Source organism: Megalobrama amblycephala, linkage group LG17 (genome assembly GCF_018812025.1).
Source record: "Megalobrama amblycephala isolate DHTTF-2021 linkage group LG17, ASM1881202v1, whole genome shotgun sequence".
NCBI lineage: Eukaryota > Metazoa > Chordata > Actinopteri > Cypriniformes > Xenocyprididae > Megalobrama > Megalobrama amblycephala.
In genome coordinates, this window is record NC_063060.1 from 26,229,908 (window position 1) to 26,252,371 (window position 22,464).

The following is a 22,464-nucleotide window of genomic DNA, read 5'->3' on the forward strand; positions in this document are numbered from 1 at the left end:
CTGATTCTTATTTTACAATACATGATTTTAGTCCTCCATTTTGCGAGGGCCTTATAGGAGACATTTTCTGGAGTAATGCAGTGCATCCTGTATCATTCAGAAGCCGTAAATGTGTTTGAGTTTGCCTACAATGTTTGAGTAAGCTGACAGTGTTTGCCCTTGCCATTGCTGTTGTATTGTGTGGTCATTGCTTTCCTGTTTGTCACTGTGGCCAATGTTTCCTGCATTAGGCAAACATATATCCTACTTGTGACACCCTTGTTCTGTTTGTAGAGCTTGCAATTTATCAGTGAAAACCTGAGTTTAGTGTATGCTATTATCATGGGTAAAAACTTTTATTTCAAAAATAGAATTAGAATTGTTTTTAGCTTAGGCTACAGCAATGAGAATAAACACATACCAACAGAACATACCAAGAAGCTTTTGTCTGACCTAAAATGGTTCATATAAAATTTAAATTTGTGGCAAATGGGGGAAAAAAAGCACTGAAAGTTGTTTTATTAGTTGAAAAATACTACAATAATGACTACAGTTAAACTTTATGTCAGTAAATCTCACAAAACAAAAGCTTTTAGAATCACTTATTAAGGCAAAGATACAAAGTGAACTTCGCTGTGTCAAAACCTAGCGAGCTGAGACGCTTTTTTTGCCTATATTAGCATTCATGCGAGTCTAATGTCTCAAAATGCTGTCTAGGTAAACTGACATTCGGTTTTGTTGGAAGATTGCCCGTGTTCTTACACGCCCCTGTTACACAGACACTCCCTCCAGTTAAATCGCGGATTCGAAAAAAGAAATTCTACACTTTGTCTATCTACACATCGCCGTTTCTCGTGCACTGTCAGCTTTCTGCCTCTACCACAATCTCGTAAGTCGTATTCATTATTCTGTTTTAACGTCACATTTCTCTCTCTGCAAAAGGAAAGACTAAATGAATGAGTGTATTTTTCTTGTCTTGAAGCAATATAGTTGCTTATAGAACTGTGGTAGAATAGCTTATAAATGTTACTGTGTGCATATAGCCTACACATAGTAAGTCAAAGTTTGCGAAATATGTTATCCAGATGTGAATGAGGTTTATTGCATGTCACGTTTCCCCCTTTATGAGACAAAGTCCAGTTTGCTGTAGTAAGTGTAGTTATTCTTTTCGGCGCAGAAAAGTGGCATGCTTTGAATACAGTAAAGTACAACAGAGAAGGGAGAAAGAAAAAAAAGAATCTTTGCAGCATTTGTAGTTATGTAATCTCATAAATGCATGTTACTGTTACACTTCATGCATATGCAGCTGCTTGTCATTTAGTTGCATTTGATCGTTTATTCTGGTTATAGCCTAAGAACATTGTCGACTTTTACTTTTATGATGTTTTAATTATATTCAAAGTGACAGTAAATACATTTATAAAGTTACAAAATGATAATATAAATATAAAAATGTATAAATAATATAAATAATGCAGAGCAATTTTGTTTTTAACTTTCTATTAATCAAAGAATCCTAAAAAATATCACATTTTGCACAAAAAGACAACTGGTGTCAACATTGATGATAATCAGAAATGTTTCAAGAGAAGAAAATCAGCATATTAGAATGATTTCTGAAGAATCATACAACGCTGAAGACTGGAATAATGATGAATCACTGGAATAAATTAAATTTTAATAACTATATATTAAAATATAAAACAGCTATTTTAAATTGTCATAATATTTCACAAAAAAATCATATATGCAGCCTTGGTGAGCATAAGAGACTTCTATCAAAAACATTAAAAAATCTTGTTGATTTGGTTATTAAAACAGGTTGAACTAATAACATAATGAGACGGATTATTAAAGTTACTCAGAGAGCCATTTACATCTGCTGCAATAAATATGTAAACATGCACATTTGCATGTAATGTGGTTTTTGTGCTTCAATGCCATGTCCTAGATGTATACTATTTCAAACGAAGACCAAAAACAAAAGAAAACCCATAAGCGTTAGCTGTAGATGGGCCGCATTAGCATGGAGGCTTTTTATTTCATATACTAGCATGAAAACCACTTACTATCAACATGACTGAAGAATCCTAAAACATTATATAAGCATATCACCTTGTTAAATGTTTAGATTCGTTTCTGAGGGATATGTTGACTCTTTAGTCAGTTCAGTTCAGGCAGCGCCTATGTCAAGTTTATCACCTTGATCATGTGTTGCTCTCCTTTATCAGCTGTTTATGGTAGTCAACAACACTGTGATGACTAAGGTGCTCTTTTCAAAGGCGCAAAGTCTTATCTATCCTGTCACACAGACACAGCGGTGTGATGTATGGTGCATTGCATTTGCATCTGAATTTTTGCATGTGAGTAAATGGTGTAGACACATAGTCGCCATATTTTGCTAGATTGCATATTTTATGGGAGTCTGTGATTCCAGAATCAGAGATGTCAGAAGATTTGGACGTCATATAGTTCTGAGGCACTAAGCAGAGCTTTCTCAGAGGAACAAATACTTCTTATTTCCCTAAAGCCTATTTCTCTTCTCCTTTGCCTACACGCTTGATGTTTCTCATTTTTAGCAGTATGATGTAATGCTCTGAAAAGACATCCAAACCTTTTATCTTCTGCTTCCCCTTCAGTCACTATGGTGTCCCATAAGGAGTTTGAGACTGCAGGAAAGGCTCCTGGTCTGCAGGTATGGCGCATTGAGAACATGGACCTGAAGCCAGTGCCTAAGAACCTCTATGGCAACTTCTATACGGGCGACGCCTACCTCCTGCTGTACACCACCACCGCACCCTCGTACTATATACACATGTGGATGGGTAAGTGACACACCTAGTTAACGAGTGAGAAGTATCATTGGTGCCTGGAACAGCATATTCTCAGAACTAAATGTTGCTAATGCATTTTACCAATGGATGTAATATAATATATTTTCTCACACATGGTGGACCTCATATTTCTTAATTTGCTTAATTTAGATGAGGAAGGATGTGGTTTGTTTGTCAACTTTTCAGTTTTAATGTTACTCTATTTTTAAGAAAGTGACTTCTGTGTAAGCTGTGCTTCATGCATTGCTAAATGGACCTTTTTGCCTGCTAATGTGACAGTACCTTTACGCCAGTATGGTGGCAAGTGATTGTCTTTTACAATGAGTTTTTGAAGCATTCATTTAGTCGATTCAACAACACTGTTTCTTGCAGGAACAAAACAAGTTACTGTCTTTATAAATGAGTCATTGAATCATTCATTCAGCCTGTTAATTTAACAATACTGATTCATTCAGGAATGAAACAATGAGTATCTTTATGAATGAGTCATTGAATCATTTACTCAAATATTTTGTTCAAAAACAATGATTCATGTATAGGAACTGTGGGTTGTGCGGAGATGCACAAAGGTTGATTCTGCGTTGGCGAAGTTTGGAACTATTTTCTGCAAGTTTTACTCACTGCAGAGTCAAATGACATCCAGCTTCACCTCTGTGGACCTAATGGATGGTGCTTGACCTAATTACCTATTAATTACTCATTATTTACTCACCCTCATGTTGTTCCAAACCCGTAAAACTTTCATTCATCTTCAGAACACAAATGAAGATATTTTTGATGAAATCTGAGAGCTTTCTGTCCCTCCATAGACAGCTAACAACTGGAAATTTTGACGCTTCAAAAAGTTCGTAAAGAGATCGGAAAACTAATCCATATGAATTGACTGGTTTGGTCCAAATTTTCTTAAGAGACTTGATCGCTTTTTATGTTGAACAAATTTAATCTAGGCTTTTACTCACACATAAACATTGATCAGCGAACATAAACAGAAACTCAACCGAACCTGAATGACGTGCAAGAACAAACCTCTTTCGGAAGCTCAAATGTGTTGCGTAACAGAAAGCTCTCCAATTTCATCAAAAAGATCTTCATTTGTGTTCCGAAGATGAACAAAAGTCTTACAGATTTGGAACGACATGAGGGTGAGTAATTAATGACAGAATTTTCATTTTTGGGTGAACTAACCCTTTAAAACTGAGCTGCCATTCGCACGTATAACACATTTTTGCATTCCACAGAATTGTTTATCTATGTAAACAAGGCCTAGATAGACATCTTTGACCGCTGCGCTCACAGCATGTCTATTTCAGCATCTTGCAAATTATATGCCGTTCTAAAATAATGCTAAAGAAGTTCAACTTTTTTTTTATTCCACTGCCCTGCATCCTGTGTTTTTTCACATGCAAAAAATGCATTCTATGTGAATTAGCCACCAAGCAACTTACATTTCAGACAGTATTGCCAGTTATTTTTGCTCAGAAAATGAGAAGCTGCTCGCTGCAGTGCCAATGGGTGGGGCTTGACATCCAGCTCTCTTGATGTAATGGGTGGAGCTTGAAGGTCCAACCATGCCCTAACCCTACCCATAACCCATTCCTAAACCTAATAAAGTTAATAACTGCTCAGAATGTTCATATGGCAGTATGCTGACTCATGAGTTCCCTCATTAACTCATTAAGATAGAAAGTGCATTATGAAAGTGTACTTCTTTTCTATTACTTACTTAAGACAATCCCTCCTAACCCTGAGGAGAAATTTGTTAGACCAAGTTCAAATAGCATACCTTAGGAGGGTAGTCACTTTAAGGTTATTTAGTCACCTAAAGATTACAGCGTGCCTTCACTTGTTTGTGTGGCAGTGCATCAAATGTTGGCTTTCAGCCCACCTAGGTTTATGTGGTCCAGTTTAATTCTAGAGACTGATCAGTGAAGAACTGTTTTTGTCCCGCCCAGTGGTTTAAACGTACTTGTTGTGCTCGCAGGCATGCACCAAACCATAGAAGTTCTCAGACATTTGACTGGAGCTGTAGTGTGAGAAGAAAAGGTTTATTTGAGGACACAGAATGGAAAAACTCATAATGTGCACCATGTGGCCTCTTTGGGGTTTCCATTTGGTTCTTATTTTACCAAAAACAGATAAACTGCATAAGCTGCTTGGCAACTGAGCTCAGTTATAGTGTTCCGGTAAGTTGTAGGATATTTTTTTCACTGACAGAAGCATCTAATAAGGCTTCAAAACATGTTTCACTGTCTTTTGTATGCTGCTTTTGGGCCAAAGTTGAATAATGTTCATGATAAAGAAGCGGGAAGATCTTTTAAAAGGAGTGAAAGATCAAGTTTAAAACTTAGTTTAATGATTTAATAAGAAAAAAAAAATCTTTACACATTGAATATATATATATATATATATATATATATATATATATATATATATATATATATATATATATGGGATAGCTGCACCATATTTTACAAGGAAAATTTCAAGGATATTTTACAACCTGAACTAACCTTGACTTGTCAAAAAAGGGCCAAATTATTTGATAATTTAAGACTTTTTTTTTATTTTAAAACTTAAAAATAGTTTTCAGTCATTAAAATAAAGATTAACTAAATAAAATAGAAATATTTAATGAAAAGCTTGAAAAAATGAAATTTGCCATGGCAACTTACTGCAATAAAATAAGTTAAAGTTTACTAAACAAGTTTAAGTACTTAAAATACTAAAACTAAAAATAATAATAATAATAATAATAATAAAATAAAACAAATAGAAATATTAAACTATGAGTGTGACAACTAAAGAAAAACTGAAACTAACAAAAATGGCAAAAGTTTTAAAATTTAAAATTAAAATGAACATATAAAAAATCTAATTCAAAATAATAATAAAAATAATAATAGAATAGTATATAAATAATACAAAAATAACACTGACACTGTGAGTCCTCTTTATGATATCATTTCCTGTTTTATGCTTTTTTCCTGCACATTCCACGTGTTTGTTGGTCACACCAGAAGTGTTTTAAATATTAATAAACAGTTAAGCAGTTTTGTTGAAATATTTTTATTCTGACAAATAATAATACGATAAAAAATAATGCTATGAGATGTCAATAGGATTTCTATAGGATTTATTTTCAAGAATTTCATTCTTTATTGAGGTTTCTTTTTCATTATGACATCAGCACAGTTGTATCACCCTAAAATTTTTGATTTTATGCCTCCCAAAAAATATCAAAATGAATTTTAATTCATACATAAATTAAAAATGCTCATCAATAAGACAGCAGAAACAAACAACCCTTTCCCACTAATTCTCCTGTGTCGATTTCCGTCTCTTTCAGGGAATGAGTGTTCTCAAGATGAAAGTGGAGCCGCGGCTATCTTCGCCACACAGCTGGATGACTTTCTCGGAGGCGGTCCCGTTCAGTTCCGTGAGGTCCAAAACAACGAGTCGCTCACCTTCGTGGGCTACTTCAAGTCTGGCATCAAGTATAAGGTAAACTCAGCTTTGTATTAATGAAAATGGCCCTTCTCAGAAGCAGAGTTCATCATTAACTTGCAGTGAGAATGCAAAATTTGACTTCCTGCTGGCTTTGCTTTGTAGAAGCACCAGGGTAGAGTCAATTATGGCTATGAAACATCCATTACTGTTTAGTCAAGCCACATTCTTTCCATTATATTCAGCAATTTGTTTAGCTCAGTAAGTTTGCTTGGCTCTTTGAGAAGCACTCTGCAGAGTGGTTTGCATTTAGTTCTTTGCTTGTGTTTTAGCTGTCTATTTTGGCAGTTATCCCAGTATGGTTTTATGAAATGGAATGAGTGAACTGTCTTTCCTGACTCCTCAGCAAGGTGGGGTTGCCTCCGGCTTCCATCACGTGGTGACCAATGATGTGGATGTGAAGCGTCTGCTGCACATCAAGGGCAGGAGGGCCATCAGAGCCACTGAGGTGGAGATGTCCTGGAGCAGCTTCAACAAAGGAGACTGCTTTATTGTAGACCTGGGGAAGGTAAATATTAAATTTTAACAAATATTTTTTGTTATTTTTTTCAAATATTAACTTTCATGCAGTGTGAAACATAGCTGTTTGTGAATGTAAAAGGTCTAGAAAGTTTTAAAGATCAATGTGTATAAAAAATAATGTTATTGTCTCCCAAAAGAAAGAATCGATTCTGAACTGCCGAAACTTCCTGTTACATACCTATGTAACAACGTAGCAATTTTGCATAAGGCCAGCCTTCTGGTCTTCATTGGCTGCCCACGAAATAAGTCTGCTTTGATCCACAAACACTGTAACTGTAGATGAGGCCTGGAAGAGTTTGGTTTGTGTTGTCGTCGTGTTGCACTGCGAAAGCAAATCCACTTTGATGCACTTTACAAAGGACGTGGACTCGGGCTGGAATTGATACGGAAAACTGACGCCATATATTCACCGCCACTCTTTATCAATTTAATGCATCCTTGCTCAATAAAAGTATTATTTCTTTCTTTTAATATAAAATCTTACTGACCCCAAACATTTGAATTGTAGTGTTTTTATTTTAAGTGAGTTATTTTAAAGATATTTTTTAAGACACTTCTCTCATTTTTTGTTAGGATATTTATCAGTGGTGTGGCAGCGACTGCAATCGTTTTGAGCGTCTGAAGGCCTCCCAGTTGGCCATCGATATCCGGGACAATGAGAGGAACGGCAGGGCCAAGCTGATCATGGTGGAGGAGGGGGCTGAACCAGAGGCTCTGACTCAAGTGAGTGAAAGCTATGAGTAGAAATCAACTTCATCATTTTATTAGTTTGTGTTTGCTGGTGAAGTTCAAAATGTTCAAATCTGACACTACCAAAAAATGCCTGCTTTTAAAAAATATATGCAGTGTTACATTTCCATGGACGCTGAATGAACACATATTATGGTATGGCCACCGTCAGCCTGGCCTGACGTAAAGCTTGGCACAATGGCTTGCTTGTTTGTGTTCTGGCTCTGGCTTGTGTATTTTGCTAATGAGAATGCATGTGTTTAATGAAAGTGGAAGAGTTTTGCATGCCAAATATTCAGTCTGCTGTCAGGTCATTCAGCACAGGGTTGAATGGTAGGTCCACATAAGGCCCCACTGTGCACATATGGGCCCTAATCCTGTATTTCCTCCCGCAGGTTCTTGGGCCCAAATCCAGCATCAGCCCTGCAACTCCAGACGACGAGGAAGTGGAAAAGTCCAACAAGAAGAAGGGAGCATTGTACATGGTAATAAATGCTGCATCCAAATTTGTATGCAATAGTATGCAAAATTAGAATTAGTGTGTCCCAAATTGAAGTGTGTTGAATTGAGATGGTACCCAGATGGTTTACTATTTCCGGTATTGCCCACAGCCCATTGTATGTTGGACAAGGATTCGATTAGAACTACAAAACTACAAACACGGTGAATGCGCCAGACCAATAGTTAAAGGGTTAGTTCACCCGAAAAGGAAAATTCTGTCATTAATTACTCACCCTCATGTCCTTCCAAACACGTAAAACTTTCGTTCATCTTCAGAACACAAATTAAGATATTTTAATGAAATCTGAAAGCTTTTTCTGTACCTCCACTGACACAACTTTCAAGGCCTAGAAAGGTGGTAAAGACATCATTAAAGTAATCCATGTGACTCCAGTGGTTTAACCACAATTTTATCAAGTGATGTGATGAAACAAAACAAACAAACATAAATTACCATGTTATTTGTAAAATATGAATCTCCAACGCGCGTTCACGCAGCGTCTGCTCTCGTGTCACAACATGCATGCGTCGTGGCGGAGCATGGTCAACGTGCATTGGACATTAATATTTTGTATCTCTGACTTTTTTTTCATCTTTCTTTCCTTCCTATTTCTCTCAAATAATATTACATTATACACATTCAAGATAGAGAGGTATATTATACATACATATACATAACACTTCACATAACTACATGTAAATGGTATTTTGTTTTGTACTTATGTTAATCTTCAATTTATTTGTACTGCACTGTTAAGTCTATTTTTTTTGTACTATGTTTTCCTTGTATGTCTTATTGTCTTGCTCTAAAAAATTGTAAATAAAGTGTTAAATTATGTTTTTTGCACACACAAAGTACTCGCGACGCTTCATAAAATAGAGGTTAAACCACTGGAGTCACGTGGATTACTTTAACGATGTCTAGACTACTTTCTGTAGGCTTAAAAGTGGTAGTTGCTTAGCTGTCGATAGAGGGACAGAAAGCTTTCAGACTTCATCAAAAAGATCTTCATTTGTGTTCCAAAAATGAATTAAAGTCTTACAGGTGTGTGGGACGACATGAGGGTGAGTAAATAATGACAGATTTTTAATTTTGGGGGTGAACAAACCATTTAAAGCTGCAGTCCGCAACTTTTTTGTGTTAAAAATTTGTCTTATCCTGAATCATTATGGTACACTTATAATAAGTGTTTATATTCATACTATTTCAGACCCGACTGGTAGGACTCGCCGCAGAGTATCACAGTAACTGCGTGACTCGCCATAGACATACACGGAGAAAAGTAGTTCCGGCTAGAATGTTCCTCCACAAGACGCGTGCAGTTCTGTCTATTAACCGCTAGAGGGCCAAAAATCGCGGACAGCAGCTTTAAGTAAAGAAGTTTAGATAAAGGGGTTTGAGTGATTAATAATAAGTATGATGAAAAAATATTAATTCAGTGTTACCCACATTATTTTAATTTGGAACAACATTGTGAACTTCATAACATTCAGTCATTAACTATTAAATGCATCGTTACGTAAACATGATTCTCCACATGAAAGACCCACAATGAGCAGATCAATGTGCTACTACATTTCCCTCCAATATGGTAAGAAATTAATTGAAATTAATTGTGCAAGATGTGACAAGATGATTGACAGGGCAGTTTAAACAGTAACAGGATGCATGTAACTACATGACAAAGCTTGTCTACTCTTCTGCCACACTCAAAATTATGTTCTTTTTCAGTTTTACTTCACAAAAAGAGTACATACTTTTAGGGCATAGTATAAGTAGGTGAATAGGTAAGACTCTTATCTCTACTTATATTTTAGCTCATTGGTACATATTAATTTTCTTAATTATTTATGTCGACTGTTTTACATTTACACAGCTGACAGCTGTAAAGCCTAAAATGCTGCCTACATCATTCAAACAAAGACAAAACGTTGTGTTTCTCATTATTTATATATTTTTTAAGAGTTCATCACCTTTATTTACCTCTTTTCAATTCATGTGGTTTATATTGTTATTGTAGATCTCAGATGCCTCTGGCTCCATGAAAACATCTGTTGTTGCCCAGACCAGCCCGTTCAAGCAGGAGATGCTCTCCCTCGAAGAGTGTTACATCCTGGACAATGGAGTAGATAAGAATGTGTTTGTATGGAAAGGTGTGTCTCTCAATAACTTTAAAATCAACATTAAATCGAAATCAAACCTATTTTCTTGATTAATAAACATTCCTGGTCTTATTGTGTATCATTCATCGGTGCACATAATCCAAAGAAAACAAGTGAATCAATATGAAATAACATGCACTGGCTCTAAAACAACTTTCCTTTTCATCTGATGTCATCTAGACCAACTATTAATTAATATTATCCAACAGTCAATAGTATGAATCCGTTTTGACATTTGAATGTGCCTTGAATCTTATGTCTTATTGTAGAAATGTCACACTAATACCTTCTTTGTGTGGTATTAACAACACTTGCATGCAAAGGCCCTTTGTTTAAATGTGCCACAAAGTTTTCATAAAGATGAAAGAGCTTTACTAACCGATGACCTTTCCCAACAGGACCGAATGCAAACACATCTGAACGCAAAGCAGCTATGAAAGCAGCAGAGCAGTTCATTAAAGAGAAGAACTACTCTAGTAAAACACAGGTACATACACATAATGAGCATTTTAAACACACACACTGCTAACACTTTATAGTAAAGACTCACTTGTTTAACATGCATTAACTAACATGAACTCACAAAGAGAAATGTTTTTTACAGTATTTATTACCTTTTGTTAGTGTCGATCTTAAAATGTCAGTGAATGTGGAAATTAACATTAACTAAGATCAATAAATGCTGTACAAGTATTGTTCATTGTTTTATCTAATGAACCTAATTAAACGGTTAGTTCACCCAAAAATGAAAATTCTGTCATTTATTACTCACCCTCATGCCGTTCCACACCTGTAAGACCTTCGTTAATCTTCAGAACACAAATTAAGATATTTTAGTTGAAATCCGATAGCTCCGTGAGGCCTCCATAGGGAGCAATGGACACTTCCTCTCTCAAGATCCATAAAGGTACTAAAAACATATTTAAATCGGTTCATGTGAGTACAGTGGCTCAATATTAATATTATAAAGCGACGAGAATATTTTTGGAGCGCCAAAAAAAACTAAATAACTTATTTAGTGATGGTCGATTTCAAAACACTGCTTCATGAAGCATCGGAGCACAAATTAATCAGTGAATCGAATCAGGATTCAGATCGCGTGTCAAACTGCCAACGGCTGAAATCACGTGACTTTGGCGCTCCGAACTGCAGATTCGACACACTGATTCATCTGTGCTCTGATGCTTCCTGAAGCATTGTTTTGAAATCGGCCATCACTAAATAAGTTGTTATTTTGTTTTTTTTGGCGCTCCAAAAATATTCTCGTCGCTTTATAATATTAATATTGAACTACTGTACGTTACTCACATGAACCGATTTAAATATGTTTTTAGTACCTTTATGGATCTTGAGAGAGGAAATGTGTCACTGAGTCATCGGATTTCAACTAAAATATCTTACTTTGTGTTCCGAAGATTAACGAATGTCTTAAGGGTGAGGAACGGCAAGAGTGAGTAATAACAAAGACTATAGAATAATAAATGACAGAATTTTCATTTTTGGGTGAACTGGCCTTTAACGTTAATAAATAAAACCTTATTGTAAAGTGTTACCTACAAACTTATAATACTGATATTTATCGAAAAAGGCCTGTCACTTATCAGTTTATTAGTTTTTACCTTATAAATATTCTGATTTGTAAAAATTTTGAAACAATGCATGTTTTTACATAAAATTGCATGTTTGAGTATGCAAAGGTTATATAACATCTTAGATAAAATATGACTGAAGATATGTTTAGGCTACTACATTTTTGTTTGATGGTTGTATATGTAAAGAGCTAATGTTTGATTACTGATGCTGTACATTCAATGCTTGGTGCTGTAGATCCAGGTGCTGCCTGCAGGGGGCGAGACTACCCTGTTCAAGCAGTTCTTCTCTAACTGGAAGGACAAGGACCAAACCACTGGCCCTACCAAGGCCTACACCATAGGCAAAATAGCCCATGTGGAGCAGATACCTTTTGATGCCTCAAGCCTCCATAACAACAAGGCCATGGCAGCCCAGCACAACATGGTTGATGATGGCTCTGGAAAAGTCCAGGTAAATTTCATTTTGGCCATCAAACTCTCTCACACTGACTACCATTCAAATGTTTGGGGCTGTTAAGATTTTTTATTAAAGAAATTAAGACTTTTATTCAGCAAGAATGCATTACATTGCTCAAAAAAGACAGTAAAGATATTTATACATTAAAAAATTCCCATTTCAAATAAATGCTTTTGAGCTTTCTATTCATCAAAGAAACTTGAAAAAAAAAATGTATCATGGTTTCCATTATACAATTATTATAATGATTTCTGATGGATCACATGACACTGAAGACTGGAGTAATGATGCTGAAAATTCAGCTTTGCCATCACAAGAATAAATTACATTTTTAAATATATTAAAATAGAAAACAGTCATTTTAAATTGTAATAATATTTCACAATCTGTTTTTACTGTATTTTTAATCAAATAAATGCAGCCTTGGTGAGCATAAGAGACTTAAAATGCATAATCGAAAAAATCGTACCCAAACTTTTAAATGGTAGTCTAAATAAAGTTGATTAACATGTTTAAGGCCTACTATAATTTTAGATCTATACCATTTAACAAATTCTAACAAAACAAAAAATTAAAAAATCATAATAAAGTGTCCACCCAAAGATCTTTGCAAGCTTTTAATGTAAACTATTATAAAATCAAATGACCTTTTTGGCACGTAGGCCGCTTTAAATTTTTAAGAAATTATTAAAACATTTACTAACCATATTTTTTTCTTACAAGCGATTTAAAAATGTAAAATACATATATTTTTTTCTTCTGAGAAGATTTAAAAAAAAAAAAAAAAAAGGTTTTTTTTCATTTTAGTCTTTTCCACATCACTTACATCAGTGAGAATCCAAATATTAGTTTTATAATGCAGTTTAAACCCTATTCTAAATTTAAGTTACTCTCCATGCAAAAATTAAATTTTTACTTGCATTTGGCACTTAATGAAGAGTTAATGTTGCTGCTTATGTATAAAGGGGAGATCAAGTTCAATCAATGTTCTTTAATCAGTTTGTCATTAACACTCTTGTTTGTCTGAGTCAGATCTGGCGTGTGGAGGGAGGGGACCGTGTCCCGGTGGATCCCTCTACCTACGGTCAGTTCTTTGGGGGAGACTGTTACCTGATCCTCTACAGTTACAAACAGGGAAGCAGGGAGCAGCATCTCATCTACACCTGGTAAGTCCATAACGTGTTTATAGTGTTTTATGGCATATTATCTATTCTGTTTGTGACAAATGAATAGAGTGTCATCATATTGTATATGTGACGTTGTGTTGCAGGCAGGGGCTGAAGTGCACTCAGGACGAGCTGGCAGCTTCTGCCTTCCTTACTGTCCAGCTGGATGACTCTATGGGAGGAGCTCCAGTTCAGGTGGGAATAATCAGTTTGTGGACAAAAACAGCATTTTGAAGAGTTTCAATATGTTAAGCACTAACAATTCATATTATAACTAATATTGTAGTGTTTTTGGCCAACATGGTTACATGTTTGATTAGTTGCAGTCCACATAAGAGAGAACCATACAATCAGATTTATGCATACTTTAGTGTCTACACTCCTATTCAAAAATGTGATTTTGAAAGAAGTCTCTTATGCTCACCAAGGCATTTATTTGCATTTATTTGATCAAAAATACAATAAAAACCATAATATTGTAAATTGCCATAACAGTTTAAAATAACTGTTTTCTATTTTAATACATTTTAAAATGTAATTTATTCCTGTGATGGTAAAGCTGAATTTTCAGCATCATTACTCCAGTCTTCAGTGTCACATGATCCTTCAGAAATCATTCTGATGTGATGATTTGCTGCTCAAGAAACATTTCTTATTATCAATGTTGAAAACAGTTGTGCACAATTTTTTTTCAGGGTTCTTTGATTAATAGAAAGTTTAAAAGAACAGCATTTATCTCTTTATTATAAATGTCTTTACTGTCACTTTTGATCAATTTAATGTATCCTTGCTGAATAAAAGTATTAATTTCTTTAATTTCAAAAAAGTTTTTTTTTTTTACTGATCCCAAACTTTGAACGGTAGTGTATAATGTTACAAATGTGTAATGTTAGCTTTCTATTTCAGATAAATGCTGTTCTTTTGAACTTTCTATTAATCAAATAATCCTGAACATTTTTTACACAACTGTTTCCAACACTGATAATAATAATAAATGTTTATTGAGCAGCAAATCAGCATATTTCTGATTTCTGAAGGATCATGTGACACTGAAGACTGGAGTAATGATGCTGAAAATTCAGCTTTGCCGTCACAGAAATAAATTACATTTTAAAATATATTCAAATTGAAAACAGTTATTTTAAATTTTAAAAATATATTTCACAATATTACTGTTTTTGCTGTATTTTGGATCAAATAAATGCAGCCTTGATGAACATGAGAGACTTCTTTTAAAAACATTACAAAAATCTTACCGATCTAAAACTTTTGAACAATAATGTATGTCTATCCCTCACAGCCCCTCAAAAAAAAAAAATCAAAGATGGCTCTGCTGTGTAAAAAGGTCTATATAGAATCCAACAAGAAATTTGCTATATTTTTGATGGTAACCACCAGGGTGCGATCTTGATCAGAAGAGCCATTAAAGGATTAGTTCACTTTAAAATGAAAATAAGATTTACTCACCCTCAAGCCATCCTAGGTGTATATGACTTTCTTCTTTCTGATGAACACAATCTGAGTTATATTAATAAATACCCTGAGGCATCCGAGCTTTATAATGGCAGTGAACGATACCAATGAGTATGAAGCTCGAGAAAGTGCATCCGTCCATTATACGCGCACCCCACACGGCTCCAGGGGGATAACAAAGGCCTTCTGAATCTAAGTGATGCATTTGTGTAAGGAAAAATATCCATATTTAACAAGTTATAAAGTAAAATATCTAGCTTCCACCAGACCACCTTCCATATTGAACTTACGAAGAAAGTGTAACGCCTTTTGCAGTTCAAAATGCATACACTACATCCTGCACCTTCCATTTTCAAATTATGAAAAAAAGCATAGCTGACATGACATCAGGTTATTTATTAATATAACTCCAATTGTGATCATCCAAAGAAAGTCATATACACCTAGGATGGCTTGAGGGTGAGTAAAGATTGGGGGATAATTTTCATTTTAAAGTGAACTAATCCCTTACATATAATACTCTCAACCTACACAGTTAGTCTGTTATGACTTTTATCAGTTGTAGTCATCATTAAAAAGATGCTAAAACAATTTTATCCATCTGAATACATTGCTCAGGTGCGAGTGACACAGGGTCAGGAACCCCCCCACCTGATGAGTCTGTTCAAAGGCAAACCTATGATCATTCATAGTGGAGGCACGTCCCGCAAGGACGGCCAGACCAAGGCAGGCAGCACGCGTCTCTTCCACATCCGACAGAGCTCTTCTAGAGCCACACGCGCTGTAGAGGTCAGTCACAGTCTGGACACTGTCATACATATAGTATGATTCTTCTCATTAATCACTGCATTTATCTTCCATTATAGGTTGAACCATCTGCATCCAACTTAAACACCAATGACGTGTTTGTGCTGAAGTCGCCAGATTGTGTGTTTGTGTGGAAAGGAGCAGGTGCCAGCGAGGAAGAAATGGTCGCTGCTAAGTATGTCGTGACTGTGCTGGATAAAAAATCCACTGATGTGGCTGAGGGTAAAGAACCAGGTGAGAGTCTGCCATGTTTTTTTGTGTGAGGTGAAGCATGTGATCCTGATTTAACTCCTTTCTTATGTAACTCTCTCTTCAGCTGGATTCTGGTCAGCTTTGGGTGGGAAGAAGGAATACCAAACCTCTCCAACTCTAAGAAATATGGTCAAACCACCACGTCTGTTCGGCTGCTCCAATAAGACGGGCCGGCTAGTGGTAAGTAAGAGTCACAGAACCACACAGGCTGCGGATTGTGAATGTGATAAAGTCATGTATGTAATATCTTGTGCTTTCTCTCAGGTTGAGGAAGTACCTGGAGACTTTTCTCAGTCAGACTTGGCCACCGATGATGTCATGTTGCTTGACACCTGGGATCAGGTGAGTTAATGCCTATGTTGTGGATTTTGAAGTGTGATTTCTAGACCTGTAAAAGGCATGGAAATTAATGACATCTTAAAGGATTAGTTCACTTTCAAAAAAAATGTTACTGATAATTTACTCACCCCCATGTCATCCAAGATGTTCATGTCTTTCTTTCCTCAGTCGAAAAGAAATTAAGGTTTTTGATGAAAACATTCCAGGATTATTCTCCTTACAGTGGACTTCAATGCCCTCCAAACAGTTTAAGGTCAAATTTACAGTTTCAGTGCAGCTTCAAAGGGCTTTAAACGATACCAGACGAGGAATAAGGGTCTAATCTAGCGAAACGATTGGTCATTTTCGAAAAAAAAATGTAAATGTATATGCTTTATAAACACAAATGATCACCTCGCACATGCTTCAGCTTTCCGTATTCTTCAAAAAGCTTACGCTGTATGTCCTACGCCTACCCTTTCTACTTACGGAATGAACGCGGCGCCAGTTCTGTTTTTTCTCTAAGTATAATAGGGTAGGCGTAGGACATACAGCGTAAGCTTTTTGAAGAATACGGAAAGCTGAAGCACGTGCAAGGCGATCATTTGTGTTTATAAAGCACATACAGTTGTATTTTTTTCCGAAAATGACCGATCGTTTCGCTAGATAACACCCTTATTCCTCGTCTGGTATCGTTTAAAGCCCTTTGAAGCTGCACTGAAACTGTAATTTTGACCTTAAACTGTTTGGAGTCCATTGAAGTCCACTATAAGGAGAATAATCCCGGAATGTTCTCATCAAAAACCTTAATTTCTTTTCGACTGAAGAAAGAAGGACATGAACATCTTGGATGACATGGGGGTGAGTAAATTATCAGGAAAATTTTATTTGAAAGTGAACTAATCCTTTAAAAGTTGTCAGCATTTTATATTATAGTTATGAGTTAAAAATAATTTAAAAAAGCTTATTCTGTAATCACAAACCTATAGTGGAAACGTCATGTTAATTAATAAATTTAATATAATTATAATTTTATCCTAGTTTGTGTATATTTAAAAGTTTAAAGATCAAAAAACAAATAAGATCCGCACACGAAAAATCGGGCAAAAAGCTCACATGAATTTATTGTCCAGAGGCCACAAATTTTTATCTTTGAGCTATTTTTGGATCTACGCACCACCAGAAGTTTATGTATTTAATAGGGCTGTCAAAATAACGCGTTAATTTCGATGAATTAATCTGAGAAAAAATAACGTAGATTAATCCATTCCGTATTGACCTTTCAACCTGGAGCCGTTCTCGTGCGCGCGAGCTCTTTCAAAGTAAGCACCGTCTTTGCACTCTCTCTACCTCATACATAATAATCTAAGTCAACTGACACAATGCTAAAAGTTCGTAAGACCGAATCCATGTTTCACGAGGTGCATTCGGAGAATGTTTTTCCTGAATAACCGCTGGTGTGAATAGCGCTCAAAAGAACGTCATCTCATCTTCTCTGACAGGCGCCCTGCACGTGCAGCTGACATAAACCACACTTTCAGTAAACAAAAAAGAAAATCCTATCCAGTGGTGAAGTGTTTTCTGTGTTGACAAATCTTTTGCGATGTCCTAATAACAGTCGCGATTTGCATTTGCGTCCGCTAATGTCCAATTCGCGACCTAATGACTCATTTGAACAGATTCATTTTAATGAATCATGACAACAACTGATCTGTCCACACGGTCTATAATGAATCATTTACTCGAACAACTCTGAAATGAGAACATAAGTGTGCTTACCCCATTTAGCAAGAGTGGTTAGTAAAATTAGCTTTAATAATTCACAATATTTTCAGGTTATTTAAATGATAATGTGTAGTAAATTAGGCCTACCTATAAAATCAGTTACTTTAGACTGGAGTGAGGTGAAACCAGAACAAAGCAAGTTGTTGTTAGCTTGGTGCATTCAATTGTATATGGTAGAAAATTATATTATTAGTTAATATAACTTCTAAATGCTACTTTTTAATACTTTTCAGGTTTAGCAAAAAAGCATCTTCTCTTACAAAGCTATAAAATCACTTTTTTTTTCTTTTCCTTTTTTTTTTTTTTTTTTTTTTTTGCAAAGAGGGCAAGAAAGAATTATTACAGTGAGAGTGACGGGTACTTTATTGTCAGTATCAGGCTTGCAGATCACGTGGGTAGGGCACTTTTTACTGTTTGTGTGGATGACTAGGTCTGTCACCACCGAAGACCATTTTTGACCCAGGAAAAACCCTGCATTGATTCATTTGAATTGAAATATTTAATACTTTCACAGCAAAAATTATGTATGCGATTAATTTAGATTAATTAATCACAGAGTATGTAATTAATTAGATTAAAATTTTTAATCGATTGACAGCCCTAGTATTTAATTTATCTGGACTGTGTCTGACGCTACGCTTTTCCAGTCTCTCTAATTAAAAGTTTGAAAATAAGTCACTACAGCTGAAGTATCAGAAATATTTTAGTCTACATGGGGGTCTTCAAATGTTGTCTTGTATAATGAGGGGCCTTGGAGTCAAAAGTTTGAGAACCACTTAGACTGGCTCTACTTGTACATATGTAGTTAACACCTATAATGTTAAAAAACTACTGCTCTTTCTAGATCTTTCTTTGGATTGGTAAGGAAGCCAATGAGGTCGAAAAAACGGAGTCACCAAAAATAGGTGAGTGACATGTTTACTAAATCATTTTTCATGATAAAACATTGCGTTTTAGGTTTTCTGTCTTTGCCAGAGCAGAATCACTTACATTATCCTCCACTATAAAACATATATTTCCGGTCCTTGATGCTGATTGTTCAGTACAGAATTCCAGTCATGTTCCACTCAACAGCATGTTCTATTAAAGGGACAGTTCACCCAAAAATGAAAATTCTGTCATCATTTACTCACCCTCGTGCTGTTGCAAACCCTTAAGACTTTTGTTCATCTTTGAAACACAAATGAAGATATTTTTAATAAAATCGGAGCCAGTTGTATACTCTCCACTGACAGCTATGCAACTACCACTTTGACGCTTCAAAAATTCATAAAGAGATCATAAAACTAATCCATATGAATTGAGTGGTTTAGTCCAAATTTTCTGAAGAGGCATGATCGTTTTATATGATGAACAGATTAAATTTTAAGCTCAACCGAACCTGCTTAATGCGTGAGAACAAACCTCATTGGTTCTTGCGAAAGCTCTAATGTGCTGCGTAACACACAAGAAGGAACCTCATTGGTTCTCGCACATCAAGCAAATATGCTTGAGCTTCTGTTTATCATAACTGATGTCTGCATTGATAAAGGTTTATATGTGAATAAAAGCCTAAATTAAATCTGTTCAGTGTATAAATCAATCGAGTCTCTTCAGAAAATTTGGACTAAACCGCTCATTTCACATGGATTAGTTTTACATTCTCTTTATGAACTTTTGAATTGTCAGAGTGGTAGGAACAGAAAGCTCTCAGAAAAGATCTTTTCATCAAAAAGATCTTCATTTGTGTTCCGAAGATGAACGGAAGTTTTACGGGTTTGGAATGACATGAGGGTGAGTAATTAATGACAGAATTTTCATTTTTGGGTGAACTTCTATAGTTTGTTTATAGCCTAACTTTAGCTTTTTACTTCTCGCTATAGAATTTAGGCTTCAAAATTCAGTATAGTTGTGTTTATTTGTGAAGATTATCCTAATGAACAAAACTTGTAAGAATTAAATTTGTTTTTGTTGATCACAAAGCTTATTTTTCTGCTATAATCCAGTAGCCAATGGAAAAATCCTATTGGCTTTTTGTCAAGGGAACAAAAATACTATACGTTTCAGCCTATAACAATGTTCTTTGTCTATAGCTAAGGATTATGTGGACTCTGATCCTTCTGGACGTCGTGGGCTGGCCATCACAACCATAAAACAGGGGGCTGAGCCCCCAACCTTCACGGGCTGGTTCCAGGCTTGGGACGCTCAAATGTGGGACACTGACCCTCTGGAGAGAATCCGAGCTTCCTTTTAAACCCAGAACTGTTCTCTCTTCTTTTCATTATACAAACACTTCCTGTTCCTGTGCCATAAATTGCAGCTTTCCCAGATTTTACACAATTTAAAGACTGTTGAAATGCCCATCTCACTTAAAGGTGCACATCGTAATTTTTGTGTTGGCCAGTATGGCAGTGGCCTTGGACAGCAATTAGTTTTTAGTTACTGATGCCCTTGTAAAAAATGTTTGATCACAGTCAGCCATGATTCATTTATTCAGTGAGTAAAACAGTCCATTAATAGGTGATGTTTTGAGATAAAGTGAGTAGTATTTGGCTGTTGATGTGATCTCAACACATCTGTCCTCATGAGGCAACCCATTTCATGTTAAACAAAAACAGCTTATTTAGTACTACTGATTATTTTAACTATAATCAAAAGTACTGTAAAAAGTATTAAAAAAAAAGTTTATAATGATGGAAAATTACCTATTGCACCTTTAAGGCTGATAGATTACATAGTTTTATTGAACCTACTCTATTAAAATGGATTTTGTGAATGTTTAGCTGTGTTCAACCAGAATCAGCTATCACAATAGAAGAAAACCTGCCAAAACGATTAGCACTCGTAATAGTTGGATTAGAGTTACATTATTTTACCCTTGTTATTTTGTTGAAAGTCTTTTGACTATTTATTTCTGGTTGGCACTGCAATTATGACCTCCTAATGTGTCAAAGTGTATTAAAAATGTGAGGAGAAATTCTTTTACTTTTTTTTTTTTTTTTTTTACACACAAGCCATTGATATATTTTCAGCTTGTTCTTTGTGTTCAACTTCATTAAATTTTGAGAAGAAGATTGTATTGCTGTATTGTATATTTACTGCATATGACATGAACACACAAATTCGGCATTTTTATAACCATAATATACACAGATGAACCAAAACATTATGACCACCTGTACTCTACAAGAAGCCAGTTGTCCTGTGGTATCTGGCACCAAGATATTAGCAGCAGGTTCTCAAGGTTGTGAGGTGGAGCTGCCGTGGATTGAACTTGTTGATCCGGCACATCCCACAGGTGCTCAATTGGATTGAGATCTGGGGAATTTAGAGGCCAGGGCAACACCTTAAACTACCATGTACACGTCCGTCCACGTTATCTAAAAGAAAATGGGACTCGTTGAACCAGGCAACCTTCTTCCACTGTTCCAAGGTCCAGTTCTGATGCTTGCATACCCATTGTAGGTGTTTTTGACGGTGGACAGGGGCCATCATAGGCACTCTGAATTGGTCTGCGGCTATGCAGCAGAGTGCGATGCATTGTGTGTTGTGACCCATTGCTTTCATAAGTATCATTAAAATTTTGTGTGACTTGTGCCGCACTAGACCTTCTGTTGGACCGTTCAGATCTTTATTCCTGCCCATTTATCCAGCCTCCGCAACACGTTGATTACAAGAACTTATTGTTTGCTTACAGTCTAATCTACCCAGACCTAAATATGTGGCCTTGTTAGGAACAGTTGTTTTCTATTTTAATATTATTTCACAATTTTCACAATTTTTTTATGAATTTTCAATCAAATAAATGTAGTCTTGGTAAGCATAAGAGACCTTCTAAAATATTGAAAAATGTTACCAACCACAAACTTTTGAATGGTTGTATATGAATAATTGATTTACTACAAAAATAATTGTATTACAACGTTCATTTTAATTTGGATCACAATTATAGACTTGGATGTTTATCTGTTATACTCCTCCTCAGACTTTAAACAGGACAGGATTAAGTCATATGAGTCATAGGCGATGGTCAGGTCTAATAAAACTATCACACTATTCAATGGCACTGTTCATTTTTGCCAAGAAGCTGCTAGGCTACCTGTTTTCTCTAGTGTCCCTATAATGCCATGTTTGCCACAAAAAAACAAGCTGTCTGAAATCACTATCATGATGCACATGCACGTTTTGAACAAATTTTTACAGCAGCTGAGTTATGTCCTAAAAATCCTAGTTGAGTATATGCATAGTGATTGTCCTGAACTGAAGCCTGTATCATCCTCTTGAGATCTACCGCTCTCTTTTTATCTACATGTGAAAATGTGTTCTTGCAGCAGCCTGTCTCTACCAGGGGAGATGATACACTGCTTAACTCAACATAGCTGCTGCCTGTTGACCAAAAAACC

General features: G+C 35.7%; 1 protein-coding gene across 1 annotated transcript; it reads left to right on the forward strand.

Moving 5' to 3' along the window:
* The first annotated feature begins 711 nt into the window (after window positions 1-711).
* Window positions 712-21,130, forward strand: scinlb (scinderin like b). The gene is made up of 17 exons (XM_048163528.1): window positions 712-868; window positions 2,619-2,804; window positions 6,160-6,314; window positions 6,664-6,825; window positions 7,413-7,562; window positions 7,964-8,053; window positions 10,091-10,223; window positions 10,631-10,719; window positions 12,060-12,275; window positions 13,314-13,447; window positions 13,552-13,642; window positions 15,539-15,709; window positions 15,787-15,961; window positions 16,044-16,159; window positions 16,244-16,321; window positions 18,927-18,987; window positions 20,155-21,130. Exons 2-17 carry the CDS (start codon window positions 2,624-2,626, stop codon window positions 20,313-20,315), a joined length of 2,163 nt encoding a protein of 720 aa, XP_048019485.1. The 5' UTR covers window positions 712-868; window positions 2,619-2,623; the 3' UTR covers window positions 20,316-21,130.
* Window positions 21,131-22,464: the final 1,334 nt, after the last annotated feature.

Coding starts and splice junctions, on each gene's coding strand:
- scinlb (XM_048163528.1), top strand. CDS start 2,624: ATGGTGTCCCATAAGGAGTTTGAGACTGCAGGAAAGGCTCCTGGTCTG. Junction 6,315..6,663: donor AGTCTGGCATCAAGTATAAG/GTAAACTCAGCT, acceptor CTGACTCCTCAG/CAAGGTGGGGTTGCCTCCGG. Junction 12,276..13,313: donor ATGGCTCTGGAAAAGTCCAG/GTAAATTTCATT, acceptor TGTCTGAGTCAG/ATCTGGCGTGTGGAGGGAGG.